This window comes from Trichoplusia ni, chromosome 9 (genome assembly GCF_003590095.1).
Source record: "Trichoplusia ni isolate ovarian cell line Hi5 chromosome 9, tn1, whole genome shotgun sequence".
Taxonomy (NCBI): domain Eukaryota; kingdom Metazoa; phylum Arthropoda; class Insecta; order Lepidoptera; family Noctuidae; genus Trichoplusia; species Trichoplusia ni.
Window position 1 is genome coordinate 14,392,189 of NC_039486.1, and position 15,955 is coordinate 14,408,143.

General features: G+C 34.6%; 1 protein-coding gene across 3 annotated transcripts in view; it reads right to left on the bottom strand.

The window, feature by feature from the left end:
* The window catches only part of LOC113497243 (CUGBP Elav-like family member 4), a 519,343-nt gene that overhangs the window by 431,754 nt on the left and 71,634 nt on the right, over window positions 1-15,955 (bottom strand). The window contains exon 2 of one of the 3 annotated variants that reach the window (XM_026876711.1): window positions 10,961-10,963. The exons of the other annotated variants lie outside the window; for them this stretch is intronic. Coding sequence (XP_026732512.1) covers window positions 10,961-10,963 — 3 coding nt within the window. The remainder of the gene's footprint in view (window positions 1-10,960; window positions 10,964-15,955) is intronic. 3 annotated transcript variants of the gene reach the window in all.

Below are 15,955 nucleotides of genomic sequence, written 5' to 3' on the forward strand. Positions count from 1 at the left end.
AAAGTTATTTTGAGCAAACAACCAAAAGTTCCCAACTCTAAACATAACTAGACAAAGAATATTAAAACGAAAACCACAATTCCATTCCAAACCACAAAAAAGCTTATTGCTTATAACTAGAACGCTGTAAATGCCAAATTCAGCTCATAAAACAATTTAAGAAACTTCAAAAAAAGGAACATCAGAATAAATATTTAAAACATGCTCAGACGTGTTGTTTCTTCACTGTGAATGGGTACTTTGCTCATAAAGGGTGCCAGATACCGCGTGCGTACGTACTTAAGCCTATTTAACATAAATAAATAATACCGAAGGCAGTTTTCTCGGATTTATGTGTCCCGCAGTAATTTTTGTAGAACCTTAATTGAATAAAGAAGTTGTTTCGGAGACCAACAAGCCTACTGATGTTGTGAATGTTTTTCTTAGAACTAACGTGGAACTTTAAAATGAGTTTGCTCTAAATTTGAGATGAACTTTAGAACAGATCTAGGAGTAGAACGGTTTTTAGTGAAGTAACAATCAGATTGTGACTTTGACTTACATATTTAGAGTCACTCTTTTTAAATTGGTTCTAGAACATATATTCCCGCGTCAATGGTTTCTTTTCTTAAAAATCTGGACTCTCAACAATCTTGGTTACAGAGATCCGCTTGTAAACCGGGCAAGTGCGAGTCGGGTTCGCAACACCAAACTTTAAATCATGGCTTTAGCAAATGTAGCTGAACCTCGGCAGATATGTTCATCATTTGCGAGAAATTTTAACCATTGTAACTGTCACGGTTCATAACATTCAGCATGGTGACAGACGGACGAATAGAAAACGGAACCTCAGAAATCTGGTTTCACATCACCCTTTTGTATGGAATTCTTTAAATATAGGCCTAGAAAGCCATGTAATAATGATCAAATCTATTCAAAGATAAAACTTCTTATTACATTTTAATATAAGGTTTTACGTCTTGAATAAATAGTCTTTGTCCACTTTGGTACTCATAACATTGCGATTAGTATGCAGCAATGCGCTCTGCATCTGTGCCTTGAATAGATTACACTACAATGCAGAGATGAATATCAATAACTTTAAGATTACATTAATTATGCTTTACTGTAATTAAATACCTAACAATTAATTATCACAATTCGATGAAATGCATTTTTAGCCTGTAGTGTCCCATTCCTGTTCAAAGGTATTTTATTGAAGGTATTATTGTTTTTCTGACACAATATGTACTATGATAGAATAAAATATAACAGTTTATTTTCTAAATTTATTGAACGTTCGTAAATTAAACCACACATATTTCTAATATTTTTTCATTACACTCATCACTCTTTTCAACATTGAGCTCGTAAAAGTCGCACATCATCAACGTTATTAAAATTCTCATCTATCAAACTACACAGAATGGTCAGGCCATAGTTTGACCATATAACGTCATGGCCGACAAGCCACAGAGGCAGCTAATGGACTCCGCTACTTTAAAGTTTTAACGATCTTTACTTAGAGCTAATGCTGGTTTACAAAATGTTCGGGCAAATGGTTCGTACGTTAAACTTCTAGTAAAAACAGCATTAGTTTGTAAAAAAGCAGAAAGCATTACTTAGTAACGTGATGTGCTTGGGTGAAGTGTTAGACTGAGTTTGAGTTGAACTGTCGTGTTTATTTAGATTTTTTTGTACTTGCTTAGATGAGAAATTCTGCGTGCTGATATATTATGACAATTAGGAACCCGTATTTTTTAGTATATTTCAATGCGACTATACTTAGTTGTTGGGGATCCACACAAAAAGGGTGAAATCAAAATCGATTTTAAGAACATAAAACAAATCAACTATGGTGTCTTTTCAGCGCATCGTAAAACATATACCGTAACCGAAAATAACTTAATACCAAAATAAAGTACGAACAATGAACTTCGATTCTTCAACATCTAAAAATAAACGTGAAAATTTTAAACCTCTCGAAGTATGTTCAAACTCCGAAGTCACGTGTCCGCATGTAATTCAGTAGGCTCGATACTTTGAAACTCTGTCTCTTTGGATAGGCAAACTTCGATTAGAAACTAAGCCTGGGGCGTACCACCTCACCCAGTAAAACTTTCGTCGTCGTGGAAAAGAGAGAGCACTCTACATTATGTATTGCACCATCTCGTTTCCTCTTCTAAGAGTTGGTAGGCTGGTTTGCTCCTGAGTTTGACAAGTAGATTCGGACTTCATGTTGTAAAGAGTAATTGCATGTGACTTTTTTATAGTTTGCAGTTGGATGCGGTTGCGAAAGTTTTGGCGTGATACTTTTGGGAATTTGATGGATGTGGTTATCGGGAGAAGTTGGGAAGAGGTGAGTCTGAGGTTTTACTTTATATGTGCTTTGGACATAGGTTTTGGTATAAAAGTTTTTGCTGCGATAAGTTGCGGTTTATACAATTTGACAACAAGTCACATCATTATCACCAACATCATTAAAACCTACTGAAAAAACAAATTATTCCTTTTTTTGGTAATTATTAATATGAACACAAAACATAATCTCTCTTGCAACAACTTATAAATAATCAAACACCAGCAGATCTTTATAATGTCTGATAGTATATTTCACAGTTAATGTTTAGAGATACATATCCAGTTCAAAATGCTAGTTTTATCTGTAATAAATAACATTCAAACACAGTCTCGTAGACTGAAACCAAACAGTCCAACTGATTAATTACGGAGCTCGCTTCGCTAGAATAAAAAGACGTATAAACAAATTTAACGTAAAACTAATCGATCTCCATCCTTTTATTTGTTCTAGAATGTACGGTGTCTAGAATTAAATTCCTTTTGAAAAATAGTTGCTCTGGGAAAATAGTAGTAAATGGCTCTGAGGTTACGATTCTTTTGTTTCTAATATATTTGTGTAATTACATTTTTTAAATGAGTATTTCTTTTATTCAACTATATTATATTATATTTGTGTAATATTATAATCGGTTGAGCTAAAATAACAGTACTTCGAATTCATAACTGTGTCCCACTTAGGCATAACATTGCTCTATCGTTCCTTCTTAGGATGTTTTCGTTGATGAATTGAAACTACTTTTCATAAAAAGGTTTTATATGAATGAAAAGCTGTCTAAAGAAAGTCTATTAGTTAAATATCACGTAACTATGACCTTTACGAAGTTCGTTAGGTCTTGACCTTTTCACATGAGTCTAAAGCACATGTGAAATAATTTTACACAAATAGCTACAAGAAAAATATATCAATACTAAAACAATACAAAACAATAAATGTATTCCATCGTTTTGTTAACATACATAATGTATTATGAGCAGCATAACAAAACGGCAATGTAACGTGGAATAGATGTCAAATAAATTCGTTCGTCGTAAATCTTTCTTTGATGTATTTTACGCCGAAATATTATTTGCGGGAGACTAAAATGCGGTTCCAGCCTTGAACCAGCGATCGATTTTGTAGAACAATAGTCGCCACAGATAAGGAATTTCGATTGCTTAATTATAAGGCGCTATTTACGTAACTGAAAGCGGAAGTATGCTCGGATCTCTTCAGGTGTAGAAATTTTTTGAGGACTGTATGTTTCTGCAAACTATGGCACGATGCAATATATGTGTGAGTGCTCAACAAAAAAATTGAAACTCCACGTTTATAAATGTCACTCCATTCAAATTTTATTAAAATCAGTCCAGCGTTTTTATAGTTGTAAATTCATCGGGTTTGATGCTACACTGAAAATTACGGCCTCTGTTGGGTTTTGTAACTCAATTTTCAGGCACTTCCCGATAACCGAAACAAAAACTTACTTACTTAGAAGTCACAATGTCTACCTAGACTCAATAAATAAGTAAGCACGAAGGATGTTGTTGATTTACTACGAATCCTAAATACGGATAAGAAGGGATTTCACGAAATTTGACGTCTAAAAGGTGAAAAGGGAGTTGAAAGTTTCAAGGTTCGGCGTTACGTAGGCGTAGTGTACGTAAAATTATAAAATACATGGTTTTCTAACTTGAGACCTAAATGAAGAGAGATATGATTGAAAATGGCTTGAACGTCTGAGCTAATAATGTCATCCCTTGAGTTAGAACACATTGAGCTTTACTGCTTTGTTAATAAAGATTAAAGTTGTATACAAAGGTCGGTTGTTACTTCTTTCATTCAGTGTAAAATGTCTAAATGGATTTCTTTCTGTTTGCATAAGTTTTGACTAAAAATTCAACAGTTTTGTGATAAGATGACGTCACCTTGAAAAGCAGTTTCATGTTTTACCGGATACATAAAACAGATTGCCGACATAATCATCCACATTTTTACAATTATCATCATCAGCCCGCTTAAGTTTACTGCTGGACATAGGAATCTTCCACTTGCTCAAGGCAGTAGGACAAGGCCTTCACTTGGAAGTGAGAACTCAAAAGTCAATTAAAAAAGAACCTTTCTTTTCAATTTATAGCCATAAAAAACATACGCATGTCTAATCTAGTCAAACTCTTTCACAGGTTAATAACATTAAAGCTGGCAAAGATAAGGTTATCAATGTAGAGCATTGAACCACTAGGATAGTCCTCGAGATAAAATTAAAAGTAGAGGTTTCAGCGTTTCATAATCGTTACATCTTGAGACTCGTTCGGGTGGAATTTATAATGACACTTGGCATAAATTGAGGGCACCACTCGAACCCCAGCCTGTTTATGTGAGATAAAAGTATATGACGGTATCCGCGGCCCCCGACTCAGAGAAAAATATTGAACATTTGGGATGCACCCCTTCGCGAAGACGCTTTGATATCGGTGAGCAAAGAGCTGGTGAAGTTTTATTCCTGACTTAAAAGTGTGAGGTTCTTTCGTTAAACATATTTAAATTTGACTAGGGACTGTTTTTGCTACGGTTTCCTTTTTCTTTGGTATCAACAATGTCATATTAGTTCAAAAAACTGGAAATAGCTACACATTTTACTTCAAAATGTTGTTTAAAACGGAACTATCAACACTGCTTACATTAATTTGATAAATGAACACCATAGCATGCTGTCACACTTTGTAAACCATTGGCTCGACGCACGCTGGATATTCCACGCATACATCATAATGACACTTAATTAAAACCCATTATTTACCCAGCAAACATTAACATGATAATACATTCGCTTCCATTCAACTTATTAACGCGAAAAAACTGCCGACTGGAAAAAAGAGCGAAGCCGAAATTCCCCGATTGTGTAAACACAGACGATGCCAGAAAAACACAAACAGACACGGGCCAATTTTACTTAGTAGTTAATCTGTAATTCGTGATTCAAATCCCCGGCGCGGTCGATGCGACACCGCGCCTATCCGTTTAAATGGACAGAAAAAAACGAGGTGTGGTCGATTCGACCGGCGGGTATCGGTTATGTAGCAAGCGGTCAGCGTGACTATTTAAGAAATCTTTGTCTCGTTAATGAAACCACAGTAAATCGCGAGGTGTATTAATCGATCAATCAATAAAAATTTTGCAAAACCTTCTGAGCAATGAATGTTACGATGGTAATTTTTATTTATTGTTCACGCATAGCGCTGGTTGTAAAGATTTTTCATCTATAAATATTACGATTAATTCACCATACCTCTCTTTAGTTTATATTATCAAATATCTCATAATTAACATTATCTCATACTTCATAAATTTGTCCTACATCATTATAATTATTAATAGTTTCAAATAGCCTAAAAGCGAGCCATACAGTGTCGCTATATTCATCACTTCCCCACACTCCCATTTGATCGACACCACACAAAAGCCACAACAATTTGTCGCTCCATATCACACCGAGCCTTTACGTGTACATTCAGACTGCACTTTGCGGTGTTAGAAGGACAGAACACGCCATTGGGGATCCGCAAAGCCAAATTGGACTTGGGGACCGGTCACTTGGCTCGTTCCGATCGACTTGTTTCTTTAACTTAACTGGAAAATGTTTTAGTTAACATATAAACAGATAACGAAGTACTACATGGAAAAACACAATTTGCCAAAATAGCATTTCAGCATCATTAGCATCATGAACATTTGTTTCGGGGATTACTCCCAATGTGTTTATGGTAATAAGGGTATTTGTTATGGCAGCATTCCTGTAAGTATCGAATGTTTCTAAATTGAATTTTGCCTTTGTAATTGAAAATTCTCAGCGTTTTGGACATTGCTGTGGGTCCATGTTAATTTAATTGCTTGCGTATCGTTATATTTGGACAGTATTTAAATAATGTTGTTGAAATAATCTACCTGTTTAGTATACCATTGGTTTTCGTTTGTACAGAGTGCGGTTCACATTGAAATAGTCGTTACAGCTTAGAAGGATCAATTTTGATGTTTGACATACATTGTAAATTTTATGAACTAATAACAAATAGTTGTGATATAGAGGTATCTTGTAATATTGCATAAGTATTTTTTTCTAGACCGATACCTTTCTAAATTGCATTTCAAATACAACCGAAGCATTCATTCCATTCTACTTAAAAACCGGTTTCGAAAATTCCCACTTCCAGAATTCCGCTTCATAATTGAAAACGGAACAGTCAGACAAGTTTTCAATACAATTCTTGGGAACACGTACTATAGAGACGTACTCTGGGGGTTGCACCGTAACTCTATACTCGGAACGACTTCCAGATACAAATGTTGCGACGCCACCTCTACAATACACTTTTCCTGTTTTACTATCCTATATTGTCCGATTCTCGATCTCAGTACTGTTCTCGTTGAAAATCGTATTTCTATTTGCAAGCAATATATTTTTATTGAAATTTCGTTTTGAACGATTCTTTGTTCTGCATGGGATTAAATGTAGTATTGTGGGTTTTGCATATGTTGCATTAAAAATGTGTTTTTACGTTGTGGGAATTCTGTTAACATATGGGTACTAGTCAGAAACGGTATTTATGGATAAACCATAACATTGTGAAAACTTGAAAACATTTTAAGTGATATATGACAAGAAATACGAATTGCAGAAAAAATCGAAACACATAATATATCTGCTTTTTCTTTTTCCTCCAATATGAAAAACAAACAAACAATATGAATGTCAATCGTAATCCAGTTGGACCGGCCTGGGAATTCAACCCAAGATCTCACGCGCGATTGCGTTGCGGGACAACAAAGCCAATGCCACCGTCACGATATGTGTATAATGTATGATTCGAGCATATCTGCCTTCTGCAAATATATTTGTGAATCGTCCTAATGTAAGAAAACTTTAGTAAGTCATCTTTATATAAAAAAAAAACAGTTATTATCACGAGTAACGATGTAGAAGTAATTGACCGTAAGGAAAACCTTTTTGATTAATGGTAGTTAATTTTGTTGACATCCAAGGCTAGTTCACGCTCAAAAAACACAACACTTAAAACTAAACTTGTTAATGGTTGTACTGGCGTTGATTACTGGTAAACAGCAACACGCTTTATCGATCACGTACCGCAAGTGCATAAGCTTGTTGAGGACAAACATAATAACACCGAAGAAACTCAAAGAACTTGTAAGATAAGCAGTTCCCGTCCCAACAACAAACAAAAACTAAAGAATATTCAAGTACAATCTCCGATAGATAAGTTTGAAGAAAAAAATGATGCCTCTTGCGACGGTCCTTCTGTAGTTCACCAACATCTGGGACCGAAGCGGTAAATTGCACCCGAGGGATGTGTCGATTCAGTTATACTACATTTGTTGCTTACCCAGTTGTGGCACTGAGATAAATAGGAAATAGCTTTTTATCCGGCGTTCAGTACATCTATTGTGATATAAAAACATCTGACGGCATTGACTGCAGAATTTCTTTTGAATTTTTCTTCGGCAGTCTTAAAATTTTCAAGGCAGTTTTCCGTGTTTCTTAAATCTCTTAAAATTAAATAGGGTTGTTAGAGGTGCTTGTATCTACCAAATAAGTGCTAACTGCTTCAGTAAACACACTTTCAGTAATGACGTCCCATATTGTGAATGACCGTATAGAGTCATTCAAGACAGCCTATAAAAGTTCTTATGGGCTCTCTTACTTAAAGACTCCCGGTATGTTCGGTCGTTTGACAGAATTACCGGAATCACTAAGTTTAGGAACTCTTTTCAGCGTCTATAGGTACTAAATCGTAAAAATGCTTTGGAGCATGAGAGTCGTTAGCAACCGCCAGTTAGCAACAGCAAGTCGTCAGGGTCTTTAGTCATTCGTCATAGGAGAAAGAAAAGTCTGTCAACACATAAATCAAAAACTATATTTAAATGAACAAGACCATTTCTTAGAATTCTATATTCTCCTGAGATGATGTAATACAATTGTGGTCCGGCACAATCACTAAATCCGACAAGTATTGCTAAATGGAGTGGAAAAAATGTTCCATAGCTTACTTCCTTTTCAAATCGAAACCATTAAATTTCAACAGATTTTATTTCAAGAAAGCGTAGTTCGATTTTGCAAGACTTTAATATGTAGTAATGACCGTGAAAATATAACATTGCATCAGAAATACATTATAAATATTAGTTAAAAAAAAACTTTCAATTAACAACATTTAAATATAGGAAGGCAAATAAATTACACCATAATTTAAGCGTCTGCAATTAAACATGATACAAACATTTAACCTAAAACGTCCGGTTCAGGCATAAAATTCTAAGAAAAATTACTCAAATATATTCTAACACTAACATATAACTAGGAATAAGCCAATAATTCCTCTATTAAAGCAATAAAGATAGCGCCACAATATTTTATGACATTTTTACGTTCATCCCCACAGTTATAATATTTACATTTCATTTTATGGTATCGTCGAACTTCGCGGTAAAACGAATACGTGTTTTTATATTTCCCCTTTAAACACCAGTTTTATATATTTGGACATGCCAAAGTTACATCTGTACTGGACCTAAAATTTAGAGGTCTGTTTGGACCTAAAATATTACCCTGAGGAATAACAACCCAAAGAAATGTAGTCTTAAATATTTAACGCGTATCCATAAGCTTCTAGAGAATTAAAATTTAAATAGTGAATATGGATAACTGAAGGTTTATAGTTTTTAGCAAAACGGAGAAAACCCCGGAGTGAAATACTATGCTCCATAATAGAGCACTTTTCAGAGATTAGGATGTGACACGAGAAAATTCCATGCAAATGGTTACATAAATCTGTAACAATACAAAAGCCGAGTGTATCCAGCATACATATATTATATTGCGCCATCTCTCGACTTCTAAACAACAAACAAAACTTCCAAAAATGTTAGCGACGTTTCCAACAAAAAGGCCGGGGCACACGAGACATTGTGCAAGTTTTAACACGTCCATAAAACGCTGTGGCCCACTTCACGCGATCCGTACAGACCTTGATGCGGTCGTAAACATTAGACCGAAATAAGCGAGCCAATATCAATCAGCCGAACGAACAAGGTGCGGCCTGTTTGTGATATTGAAAATGGGGGAGTCGGCAGAACTAGGGGTGGATAATTCAAGATGCCCATTATTGTTGCGCATCAATTAGTAGAATCCACTCTTCTGGCACGTGTGAACTGAGTATACCTTAGTTAATTTTAGTTAGGGCGTAAAAAGTTCACAAGTGTCGTCAATGCAGTATATAGGATACTTTTTAAATAAAATCCCATTACACTTCTATTTTATTACCAGTAAGTATGCGAATAGTTGTACCATCTCTTTACAGTTCACATCGTCACTCACATCAATAAACTTGTCAAGCTGTCTAGAAATCAGTTGATCGCCACTAAAGAATTTTGGTTTACCCAAACACACATGTCCGACCAAGCAATCTATACTCCCACTTACAGCAACGGCTATGTAGATAACCTACTAGGTAATTTGCAAATTGATTCTAGATGCCGGCTCTTGGCAGTGTTCCGTTGGACGTGGGTTCGGTATATTTACATAAACCCAACTACACATACGGTGCGCATGCGATCAACGTTTATCCTAGACTATTACCTATCCTGTAATTGATAACGCCTAACAGTGTAATTTGGTCGGCCAAATTGTGTGGTACTAACGAAATTAGGAGGGTAGGATTGAAAATGGAAATAAATGGTTATTGAAAGTTTTGTTGGTAACCTAAGAATTAGGTTAATGTTAGGTTTTGTTTTGAGCAGTAAGCTGAAAATATTTGAAGCATCAGAAATAAAACATGCTAAGTAAACGATTTAGTGGAGCCTTGTACTTTGTAAATCAATCTAAATATGCTTATTCTTGAAATAACTTAAATGCTATGAAAATCATACTCGCTTAGTTACACTGCTAAAAAAATATACTTTTCCAAATACTTGTAAAAGATGCCTACCCTTAAACTGGGTTTGAAACAAGTAATGTAAAAGTCCTTCAACAATAAAACAAAAACCTCCAACTTCGTCTCTACTATACTCAATTCTCATTTATCTCCGATACCTCAAAATCGAACAAACAAATCCAACCTCATTCTTCAATACTCAAATCTTATTCACTTCCTCAAAGAAGCCATGAAGCTCAAAAATAATACGAAATTACTCAAGTGCAGCCTTCGTTAAGATTGAGGCTCATTTTCTCGAAAACCAATACCATAGCAATATCAATAATCAATTGGTGCATTCTTGGCATCAGTTCAAGTCTATTACGGAGGCGATATAAGCGATGCACACGCAAATGTATTGGGATCCTTTTGTGAGTCTTGCATCTGGCCCCTATTCTGGTTTTATATTTTACGTTCGTATTGGATTCTGTTTGGATATAAATTGTAACGATAGCGGATGTTGCGGCGAAGTGTTCCGGATTCGGTCAGTTTTGGATTAGTTCCTTCGCGTTTTAGTTTTGTTTAGTGTCAAGTGTTGTGAGTTTTGTGGGTTTTTTAGTTTCTATCCTTCTATACAAAGCCTTAAATATGTCATATTTTAGAACGTTATTAATGTTTTCATAAATCAAATGCAGATTTTTAGAGATAACGGGTATACCATCTATTTGAATTTTAGCATGACTGACACACTTGTCCAAAACTATATTTTTGTTAGATTTGGCACGAAACTAAAGTTGTTAGTTCTCAAAATCGATAGATTTCGTCCCGACTATAAATCAAAACATCTAAACAACTTCAGATATTCTCGTCTGTGTTGCGTCAAACGCCAAGTTTAGTCAATTTCATGTAAAATAATAGACAGTTCATGACCTCTCGAGTTAGTCACGGTGACTCATACAATTTGTTCGTCACAACTTCGCCATGCAAATTGGAAGTTTGGTACCCCTTCTTGTGTTACTAATGGTGACAAACAAGTAATGCAGTGTTTAAGACGTTTTGGAAAACAAAACGTTCTCCACTTAAATACCTACAACCCTTAAAAGCAGTGAATATTTTGAAAGGTATCGAAAATTATATAAGAAAAATATTAATTGGAACAAAAATTGCTCTTTCATAAAGTAGAAGTAAAAATTGTCTTTGACTGACTAATGATCTGTTATGTCGAGTCCACTTCAGTTTGTCATTCATTCTTTAATTCAAAGTATTAAAAATAAACGTGTCAAAATAATTAATCATTCTTCACTGAATCATGTTTGCTATTAAAGATAAAAGAAAATACATCACAGAAGCAATTTCTTTGTTCAAATAATTTATTACTGTGATTTCATCGGGATTCAAGTTAAAAACAAGATTTAAAAAGTATTTTTATGATCTGTTTGTTTGTTTATAATTTAAGCGATGTCATTGTGTATTTTTGTGTTGCAAAAGGCCACAAAGGGGTAAAAACAATAGTTCAGTGGTATATTACAGAGAATTAATTCCATCTTTGCTAATTAAAATGGTGAAACGAAATAACAATATTTTAACCACAATACTCCCTCGGGCTATGACTTAATAATTTAGGTGTGTGATCGCCATTATCAAAATGGATGCGTGCCTGTTCTTTGGGGAATAGGCCTATTAAGAATCGAAATAGGTTCCGTGACACACGACCACAAAAGCTAATAAACAGTCATCCTTAATACTAAACCTTTCAATAATATTGGTAGAAATACCTGTTTTGTTGAAGCCTATTTCGATGAGGTAGGTAGTAACATGCGAAAATATTACTAAAGAAAAGAATCCTAATAAAAGACATATTGAAGATATTACCTACACTATGTACCAACATAGGTAAATAAAATCTATTTCGGAAAGAGTAAAAGAAATGAGTATTGAACACAAGAAAGCCATTACAAATATAGTTACAAGAAAGTCCAATTATCGACACTGATATTATTGACATTTATTTGACATAATACTGACAGTGTAACTAAGAAATATTATCTTAATTTCTTTAGCAATAAATACAATATAAAAATTACCCCAAGTTCTTGACTTTCGGGTACGACGGGGAAATACAAATAAAAATCTACTTTGACCAAACTAAATAATATTTTTATTGAATATTAGTTTATGCTCGTGGGCTCGCCTGCTATAAATCGAAAATGATTCAACTCGAACATGAAATCGAAATAAAAACTATCCTATGTGTTAATCCTGGTTATCAACTATCTGTGTAACAAGTTTCATCTAAATCTGTTCAGTGGTTTTTGCGTGAAAGAGGGACAAACCTCCATAAATTCATACATTTTAACTTCGCGTTTATAATATAAGTAGGATTACGTAATTATAATTAAGTGAACTTATTGTTCTTCTAATAGGATCATTTTAAATAACATTAGTGACATTTCCGTCACCCTTCACGTGTAACGTGACTTTAGACGATCGGTGTTGACACCCGACATAATCGGCTCTAATAAGTCACGAAGCCTTTATAAAATAAATGTCCGAAGCTTTTATGTACATTTCTGACTAATACAAAAAGTCTTAATTGGTCTAAGTTTTTATTATAGAATGCATGAGAAGCAAACATATTTTTTAATGTTGCAAGTCTTAATGATCTGTTATTTTTAGAATTCATAAAATGATAAAAAATACTGTTATGAATTATCTGCTGGTAGTGATTTCTTATAAAAGATAAGCAACACTTTTGTTTTTCTTATTTATGTTGTATTTTATGTGTACATAAACTATTAAATGAATTAATAATTTGCAGTCACATTTGCTAGCACACGCGACAAACAATTTCATTTTATTAGCGACTGAATGTTGCGAAGTAATTTTTCTAAGTGCATAATTCGGGGTGGGGATATAAATTTCCATGTACGTTTGTGGTACAAACTAGAGTCATTATAGGCGGGGAAAGAGTAATAACTGTGGAGTTAAATACATGGCAGGAAAGTAACTTATGACTTAAAGTTTTTAATAGTGGACTATGTTAATTCCACAAATTCTACGAAGTCCAAATAGTGTTTTTTTCTGAAAAAAAAAACTCAATATCTCATCGTCTAATCATCTGTGGTCAACTTTTATATTGAATGAAATAAGTTAGTGAGAAGGAATATACACAAGCCTGAAAATAATCCTCAACTCTACGTAATGTAATCCGCTTGAAATAAAATCTGTATGTACATACCCTTACAAAAATAACAATCGTTTACTCATAAAAACCAGATATCCTTATTACGTAAATAAAATTTACCGAGAACTAAACGCAAACGAACCCAAAGCCATCGAAACCGACAAACTCGCCGAAGATCAAATCTCTAAGCACATGATCGCCAGCGGACTCAATAACACCGCACTCAGGATCCATATAATTATAATAATACAACGCGATATCTTCGTCACCAAGGTCCGGATTGTTCCCGGACTTTTGTTCGCCCGGAGTCCTTTGTCGATGGTTCACAATAAAATTTTATCCCGGAAACCTATTCGCAGTTACCTTTTATTATAATGTTGCAGCGGGCATCCGGGGTACTTTTCAGTCGAGCTATTGTTGTCGGTATAATGGGGGCCAACCTTTTTATTCCGCTACAGATTTTTGAATGTACCGCTGGTATTAACGCTTGTTTGAAATCCTATCGATTGGACGTCTAAGTGCTTCTTTATGGAGTTTCGAGTGGACTTCTTAAAGGGAACCGTCTGGTTGTTTATGTTTATGCCATCCAAGTTAAAGCTTGGATACTTAGTGATGCTAATGAGATAATTGTTTATGTTTATTTTTACTTATCTTTACTTAAACTCAAAAAGTTTTTTTTTTGTGGGAATTGAATTGTAGGAAATATACCTTCTTAAAAATGGGGTCAGAAATACTTGTCTTGTGTTACATAACAAACAGCAATTATAGGTCGAAACTCAAGTAATGATATTTCGCTGTCGTCAAATAAAACTGAACTTTCAAATATAGAAAGCACCTATGAATTATAAAGAAACAAACGACAACCGTGGAAGGCACATGATACGATCGCGTCGGTCGCCTTTAAATATTGTATTAAGTTTCAATATTGACGAAGTGCATCGTCCTCGGCCAAACTGTAGCCAATGAGTGTCTTTGTGTTGCATGGTAACAATAATATAAGGAAATCCTACTTTGTTTAAACATAGTGGTTTCTTAGGTTTAAGCGAATGTTCGACATTGAAATGAAACTACTTTTACGGATTTTATCGCGGTTTAATTTTATGTTGAAACATCTCTGAATTTTATGAAATCGGAAAATTTTGTTCCCACAATTGCATTTTGTGCACTCTCCAAATAAAGTTTGGAAAGTAAATATACACTTTATTTTTGTTTGAACAGTATTGCTGCAAAAGCAGTAAATCATCAACAAGAAAATAAACCTATAAATCCATCCTTCGTTTTTACTTTTAAAATCGATCCGCAACCTCATACATTTGGAGCTAACAAAATAAACCCATTATCCCTTTGCCGAAGTTCGCGGCGAGCAGTCCATTCATTACGTTACCCGAACAAAAGACGGACGAAACGGTAAAGGGGACGTCATACGGCTCCCATGGGCATATATGTGTTTGTATGTCTTCCTCAGTAGCCTTTACTGACCTATTGTTGGGCTCTTTATTGCTTTAAGTTCCGTCTTTCATTAGCAAGCGCAAATGATAGAAAGTTCAGTTGGAACTTTGTTCAACTGTGTGATACATGCTGGTTCCATTGGGAGTTATGGACTTTTACTCTCTCTCTCTACTTTTACCGTATTATCCTTTGCGTATTTAACTTTGTACACGTCATTTTCTGGGTTCAGGCTCGTTTTGTTAATATTTAACTCGTAAAGCGTAACTACGTGTAGTAATAACTATATTATTAGTATGTGTGAAGGTAATGGGTAAATTTTATTGCTGTATTTTTATGGGCGTACTTATAGCTGACCTAGATCGTTTTAACATATTTTCGTTATAGACTACAGACTTTTGCGTAGGTTCGACCGATCTATGGATGAATTTTGATATAGCCTCATGAAATATTTTTCAGAAATAGGCAAAAACCAAAATAGTCCTACGCTCTACATATTGCGATATTTTTATACATATTATTCACCAAAATTTCTATATTTATGTACCTATAGGATATTATCTCCGCCCATACATTTCAGCTTTCCTATGATAAACCCACATACATTTCTAGAACGTTCCAACCACACAGGCAAGAATCTAGGTAAGCTTCACTTCTTGACAACGTCGCGGCGAACAAAATTTTAAATGCTATCGCGTCGGTGCCGCCGGCTTCGCTGTAAGCCGAAATAGAAAATATAATACAGTCAAAAGTTCCTGAACTTTTAGCACTTGCATGGGAATCGATTTTTGTAGTTTTACGATCCTAGATACAGTGTCTTGTGGTCTCATAAAAGGTAACGTCTTGCCTAACAATAGGTTTACTACCTATTTTAGAACATTACTTTGCATATCTCTCTTTTTACGTGGTATTTGCGTGAAGATTGAGACTTTTTGGTGATTTATTTAAAAATAAATATAGTGTGAAACTAAATTCTGAAGAATATAATGATATTTTAAATGATCATGCAGTATTCTTACTTTGAAAATGTACTTTTTTTACTTTTGGTTCTTATTTTTGTGTTGTAATATCCTAAATCGGACA